This window comes from Ceratosolen solmsi, unplaced genomic scaffold, assembly GCF_000503995.2.
Source record: "Ceratosolen solmsi marchali unplaced genomic scaffold, CerSol_1.0 scaffold10, whole genome shotgun sequence".
Lineage (NCBI taxonomy): Eukaryota > Metazoa > Arthropoda > Insecta > Hymenoptera > Agaonidae > Ceratosolen > Ceratosolen solmsi.
The window spans coordinates 6,736,060-6,743,559 of NW_011948412.1; the positions used below are offsets into that span (position 1 = coordinate 6,736,060).

Consider the following 7,500-nt stretch of genomic DNA (forward strand, 5'->3'; position numbering starts at 1 on the left):
GAGAGAGAGAGAGAGATAGAGAGAGAGAGAGAGAGAGAGAGAGAAAAGTTGGGACCGAGTGAGTGCGAGCGGTCCATTTGAAGGGGCGACGCGTCGATGCGCTTTAAAGGGTAAAGTAAATAAGAGTGTCACGTGACCCCAGCGAATCGGTGGCCTTGCGAAAGGTTATCCACTAGTGACGCCGGGCCATTTAAAAGATGCTCCTCGACCGGGATGGAGGAGGAGGAGGAGGATCGCGATTCTCGGGGGAACAGTGGCGATAGAGGGATGGGACGAGCAGTAACAGCAGTCAGGCCCTAGCTTCTCTCAACGTTTCCTCGCTTTCCTCAGATAGCGTGTGCTCGCTCGTTGTCCTTCCCCCATCCGCGCGGCTCTTTCCATGCCGATCGGGAACAGCAACGGGCACCGGCGCGCCACTGAGGAGCGCCCCCGGGTCTGCCAGCCATTATTCGCCAGCTTAGCGTGCGAGCAAAAGCAGGGAAAACGGGACTCCTCGAGGACGACGAGGCTGCGCCGAGTCGCGAGACCGCGCACACCATGGTGAGGTACGATCATCAGCCACGAGCTTTTTTTTCCTAATTCTCTAGCGGCATCGGCAGCTGTGGTGGTGGCTCCCTCCACCCCACCCACCCCACACGAGGCCGCCACCGTATACTCTATTCTCCTTGTAGACGCGTGAGTGCGTGCGTGTGTGCGTGAGTGGCTTTCGAGTGACTGGGACTTGATTTTGCACTTGCGTCACATCTTACGGAATACCGCTACAGCGAGCCCTGTAGACTCCCCCTTTGAGCACGAAGCGGTGCGACCACGGTCGGTTGTACGGTAAGGTATGTGCGAACAATCGGTCTTATTTTTGCACATTTGGCCAAGTAATTGAGCCTCGGCCGAGGCATTTTGCATTCTAACAGTTTGCGACAGAACGAGCACATTAGTATTGGGACACTCGTGTTGAGGGGTGAATGAAAAATCAATTTGCCAAAGAGTTGTATATAAAGCGTAAGAATTGCGCTTGAAGCTTATAAGCTCGATCAGTCGATAATGATAAGTCAATTAATTCAATTGGAGGAGGCAAATCGACTAGTTGAATGGAATTATTGAATCTACTAGATCCGTGATTGGAAAATGTATGTTATTTGAGAAATTGCGACATTAAATGGCAACGGTTAAACTTGTATACGTATCGGCGATTGCCAATGTCGGATGAGGCCTGTAATCCAAACATCACCCCCCCTCCCCCCTCCCCCTCCCCCATCCATCCATCCACCTCTCCATCCACCCCCTCCCCATACGGACGTGCGCACGCGTAAAATTCATTGAAGGGGGGCTCAAGTTCATACGAAAAAGTAGTAGCAGTGACATTACTAATAACTATGATGGTGATAAGGAAGAGGGCAATAATGGATGGCGAAACGATGGCTTATCAATGGCCGAGGTATATGAGCGTAAAAGAAAATTCATTAATTTTCTAGTTTTAAGTAATATTCCGGATTTGGCTTTTGCTCTTATACTGTAAACGTAAATCATACGATTATCGCCAGAGACTCCTCGAATGTGTAAGGGCTTGACGATAAAAAAAAAATGTAGCGGAGATGTCGATGAGCTTGTAACAATGGGAATACAAGCCGAGCTTCGCGAAACGAGTCTTAATCGTATGTTTCTTGCATTATCTTGTCTTTGAAAATAAATAGCATTCCATTTTGTGCGTACTCGCATGATAGATTATAAGTTGTCGCCCGATGGTAGGCTTATCGTTTTTTCCCGATAAATCTAATGAAGTAGGGATTAAAGGGGAGTAGAAGGTGCGGGCGTTGGAACCACGTGTTTGGTGAATTGGAGCTATTACGAAGGCCCCGTGGACGATGGATAAAGCAAAGAGGGGGGGGGGGGGGGGACAAAGATAATCGAAAGACGCTCGATTTTCACTGCCTGGACCATCGACATTTCGATTCGAGGCGGACATTTCTCATCGACGATGACTTCATCGTTGAATAACGTACATCTCGACTGCGAATGTGCTCGATTTTCACTGCCTGGACCATCGACATTTCGATTCGAGGCGGACATTTCTCATCGACGATGACTTCATCGTTGAATAACGTACATCTCGACTGCGAATGTGAATTATTAATCCGGGGTTCGGCCTCGCCACAAGCAACATCGCCAATATCATATAAAGCCATAATACTTAATAATCTCGAGTGCGCAATTATTAAATCAACAATCAGTTTAAACAGAATTCGAGTGGCTAACGGCACAGACACGCTGCGTAAGAACAATTGAAACGCGGAAACTAAGTAGAGACGAGGAGAAACAACGGCGCTGCTCGAGTGAGAAAACACGTCGACTATATACAGCAGACTGACGCCTTCTTCTCTCGGCCGCTCTATCTTTCCTTTCCACCTTTGCATTGTGCATTCCTTCTTCTTTTCTTCGCCTTGCCATTCTCTTCCTTTTGCTCCATCTTTTTTTCACTCACTCGCTCGCTCGCTCACTCACTCTCTCTCTCTCTCTCTCACTCTCTCACTCTCTCACTCTCTTTCTTATTACCTTGCCATTAGATTTATCGATATACTAGATTCTTATGCAGCAGTGCCTTCATACGTATATTATTAGACGCTAAATCGTCTAGCTGTAAAACCATTATTTTTTATCTTGTTTTATCTCTTTGTTATCGTTGTCGTTGTTGTTGTCGTTGTCGTGATTGTCGTCGTTGTCGTCGTCGTTGTCGCCGTTATCGTTGTCGCTGTTTAAGTCCTTTAAGTCATTAAAGTTGTTTTTTCTCATCTTCGCTCCTGTCTTCTTCTTTCCTTAAATCGATCGCTTAATGCGAGACTTTCTCGATATGTTTGCTCAATGCGCGTAAAACGTAAGCGAAGATCCGTAGGTCGTTCGTATCGTAAAAGTTTCTTCGCGTTCACAATAATGATTGCCTTACGAGTCTTTCTCTCTCTATGTACCCGTAACGCCCCCCCCCCCACACACACACACACGCACGCACGCACGCACGCACACGCACGCACACTATTTGTAATAAAGTGTTAAAAACTCAGTGTATAGATATTTATCAAATTTTATGGGATAAAAGCAGTTATATTTTTGATGAATATAAAGTATCTCTTCAATTTCAGCATAATTCTCTTTCAACTGAAAAATTAAAATCATAAATCCGAGAGAGAGAGAGACCAACCACTTCCGCCGCACCGCGCCGTCCACCTCACCCTACCCCATCTCGGATACTGCATACCGTATACCGTATTATTCAAATTTATGTCGACTCGGACGGGAGATTATTATTGCACTTTTCTTACACACGCACACGCACACGCGCGCACACAAAATGTAATAAAAACGTCGGTGGAGGCTCGCATTCGTTTAGAAAAATAGCAACCATCGAAGGCGACGACGAGGACGACTATATACAAGGACAATAGTAACAATAACAATGCACTGGGTCCATTGAGACGATAAGCAGATTGAAAAATTGTATCGAGCGACAATCGCGACAATACGATCCGTGCTATGACGACAGGTCGCGCGGCAAACTCTCATATTCCCCCTTGCCTCGCACCCTCTCCCCACATTTGTCGCCCGTATGTCGGCCTCTGTATGTCTTTTCTATCGTGGAAAAGAGTTGGAAAAAAAAAAATGAGCGGCGGGTGGGGAGGGGAGGGGGGATTTTGTAGGGCCGACGGGGGGTGGGTGGGTGGGTGGGTGGAAGGAGTGGATCCGAAAGGGGATCGCTCGGGCGGCCGCGCACAAGCGTGTCAGCAACGCGCGCAATAATCAGCGATGACCGATCGTTTTTTCGCCTCCTTTCACCCGGGGTGTGAATCCTCGGCACGCGTTCTCCTCTTCTTCTCTCGCTGCTCTTGTCTGCGGAAGGGTTCGCGCTATGAATGAAGTTTCCAACGAATCAAAGGAGCAGGAGGAGAAGGAAGGATGACGAGGAGATGGAGGAGAACGTGGAGGAGGCGATGGATGGAGGTGGTGGTGGTGAAGGTGGTAAAGGCAAAAAAAGGGTGGTAGGATGGGGTGGCGGCTGAACTCGTTTCTTTTTTCTTTTTTTTTAATCGAGCCGAGCGTAGCGATCAATATGCTTTTCGAAAGGGTCCCTCGTCCCCTCTGTTTTGCTTTCGACTTTCGATACTTTGATAACACGACTGCCATTAATACGATATAAATGCATAATGCTGATGCGTAATGAGGGCTCGTGGCAAGCATAAAGAGAATTTACTAAACTGCAGCCGGCCGGAACATTCGTTTAAAATTTGCGTTATAAAAATTGACGTCTACCGGGGCATGATGTTCGCTAGTCGTACTTTATTACTAACCGTCATCGAGGCTCAAATTTGTTACTACAACATTTGCCAGCCTGAGCAAGACGGCCATAATAAGTCTCATGCTCTCTCGCTAATGGTTATTTAATTATTTTTGCCATTCAAGCCAACAAAGTTACAACCAAGCTCGTTTAACGATCGAGGCGCTTATTTATTTTACTATTGCATTGATTCGGCGGCCTAGCTGATCAAGATGCATCGGATTATTGATAGTTACGTATCGAGGGACGAGCGACTTATTCGGGACGGTAATTTCAAATTTCAAGGGACAAGAGACGATGTATCGCCAATTTGCATTGTTCGGCGGGACGGACGAAAGTTCGTGAAAATGATTATGGTACGTGGACTGGCTAGCCTCTATCGGAACAAACACATAAGATTTCGCCGATGTTTTGTTTTAGCTCTAATGTAATTAGAGTCTCTACTCTTATCTACTTAGCGCGCCTAACCGATTAAATATAGCCAATTTATAAAGAAATTGTCGGCCGCACTTGAGCGGCGTATTATCATTTCAGGCATTGTAATTTTACGAATTTATCTTAAAATTCGTCGCTGTCTCGCATAGTGACGTGGCCAATAATTACCTCTCACTTACGTGCTCGGAAATGCACACGAAAATAGAAATGACTAGAAAGATCGATTGAATTAGCTAGTTTAAGCGCATTTGGATGTGCATGACGATGGTAATCGGTGAAATATTTCAGTAGGTCAATGTATGGTGGGGCGCGCAGGCACGCTCGTGTCCAAGGAACCATGGATATTTATACGTTTAATTTAATAAATGCTTGCTACGTCGTTACGATTAATTCGTTGTCAAACGCCTAAGTAACGAACGAATTTCTCAATGAATAAGTTAATAAGCGGAAAAAATTTATTGTTCACCGCTTGTGAGATTCGCAGATGCTATCCGTCATATTTCTGTTGCCGAAGCGTTTATGCGCAGTTAGCGTAAATACACAGTAGTAGGACACTTCTAGTGCATTTTTCTATCGAATCGGCAAATAAACGTAATCAATCGGTTATGAAATTTCAGCGGCCGAATGATTTATCCTCGTGCAGGAGTGCGGGCTTTGACGTTGAATAATTAAAGGACGCGTTTTTGACAATTGAACAACGAATGCTCGTTGACAAAAGCAGTTATTCCGCACGTTCGTTACTTACTCGTCATCATCAATTTTTTTGTTTTTTATTTTGTCAATATAGATAAATATGTGCACTTCTCCCGCATCGCATATTTAACCCGGCAAATTTTCCTATTTTCATTATTTATCGGAGCCTCGCGCACGTGTCGTTAAACGCTCTTTCCTAATGCGCCCAGTAGAGTTGCAACGTAAGTGCTGCGCACGAGCAAAGAAAAACTTACACGCGGCGATAATTTATTAATGTAAATTATTCTCACATAGAATCATCGGTTTTCCACTTTCCTATACGTTTCTCCTCTTATTCGTTTTTGCACAATTTTCCGTGTACATTAAATGCCTGCACAGCCATCATAAATTTCTCGGTTCGCACACTACTAGAGAAACGCGGTATTAACGCATTATTATAATGGAATGTCTAATTATCTAGCCGTGGATATTTTAATAGAGTGAAATAAAAGTATAAGCGTAATACCGATCGCTCGGGCAAATAGAGCTAGTTTTAAGAAAATTTGCTTGCTTTATAATAAATAGTAGGGAGCTCGCCACACTCGGCCATTTCATAAGGCATTTTTGTTAATCGAAGTAACAGTGTAGGCAAGGCTTTAATAATTCTGCAATTTCATCAACGCGTTTACTATCTCACTCGGCACTGCTCTCGTTAATTTTGCGATATTCCATTATTTCCTCGATGGTCGTCGGCGCATCGAAAAATCTTTGGATCGATCGCATTAAAAGGCCCATCGTCCGAAGGAACACATCGCGCCACGAAAACCTCCCCACTCTAATGTTGCGCTCGTCGATAAAAGCACGAGCGCTCGTGCCTCATCTCGATTAAAAAGGAAAATAAGGTCCCGCGATATATCCTCGTAATTGAGGTGCTCGCGCGCGAGCGTTTAATAAGAGATAGATAGATATTTAGAGAGGGAGGGAGAGAGAGAGAGAGAGAGAGAGAGAGAGAGAGAGAGAGAGGTTGGGGTTGGAGGAGGAGGGGATAGCCGACGAAAAGCGGACAACGGTATACGACCGCGGAGTCGGTGCGAATAGCGGAACCGGAAAGTGGGCCACGACCGGAAACCGGCTTCTCCGGCGCGACGAAGAAGAAATGCGCAGTGGCCGCTCACCGCCTCCCCACCCGCAAAGTACATCGGCCTTTCGAAACTGCTCGGCAGCTATTCTCGTGCATCACGATCATCGTCCAGCGAGATCCCTTCAGCCCGCCCCATCTTTCGTCCCATCCACGGGAAGTCCTGCACTCTTCCTTTATTTTCCTCCCCACATTTGCACGCGTCGCGGCTTTAATTGTTCGCGCGCGCGCCCGCCTCAATAATCTCCAGAAGTAAGAGAAACCGGTTGTATGTTAACCGTAAGCGCAACACACTCCCCCCCCCCCCCCCCCTTTTTTTTTTTTTTTCTCTTTCAACGTCTCGTCATGTCCCTCGTAGCTCGCCCTCCCCCTCACCCTATCTTTAATGCTCCGGTGTCGTGATGAAGTCAAGGATACTTGTCACCAGTTCGTTTTGATTAATAATCCAATCGAATCGAATGATTGTTCGTTTCGGGGCTAACGGCCAGCCGATTGACTCAGTTTTAACCGATCGAGGGGTGATTTTGCACCTTTCCGTGACTCCTGCCACTCGACGCGGAATCGGGGAGAGACAGAGAGAGAGAGAGAGAGAGAGAGAGAGAGAGGGAGAGGGGTGATAGGTAGCGTCGATGCACGCGCATACATTCGCGTATCCTTCTTATGCCTCGACTCAAAGACTTTCTAAGACTCTTCAACAAACTTGGTTCAAGATGTTTTAGAGCAGAGTTTCATTTTAATCGCTTGGTAAAGTGAAATTTGACTGCGCATCGGGAATGCACGAAGAGTGAATATAATATTTAGTAAAAATCAATTTCAGATAAAGTATATTTCCTTGTGTAAGTTAGCGTTAGCGTTAGAAAAGTCGAGTGTCGAAATGAATTATGGGCTCGTTGCGTGTCCCGTGCCCGTATTTATTTATTCGAGTATCGCTAGTGAG

General features: G+C 46.0%; 1 protein-coding gene across 5 annotated transcripts in view; it reads left to right on the forward strand.

Moving 5' to 3' along the window:
• Positions 1 to 7,500, forward strand: part of Psq (pipsqueak) — a 128,444-nt gene that overhangs the window by 1,964 nt on the left and 118,980 nt on the right. For 4 of the 5 annotated variants that reach the window (XM_011507672.1, XM_011507704.1, XM_011507696.1 and 1 more), the window contains exon 1: positions 396 to 545. The exons of the other annotated variant lie outside the window; for it this stretch is intronic. In XM_011507672.1, coding sequence (XP_011505974.1) covers positions 538 to 545 — 8 coding nt within the window. In that variant the 5' untranslated portion in view covers positions 396 to 537. Of the gene's footprint in view, positions 1 to 395; positions 546 to 7,500 lie in introns of those variants that run through there. 5 annotated transcript variants of the gene reach the window in all.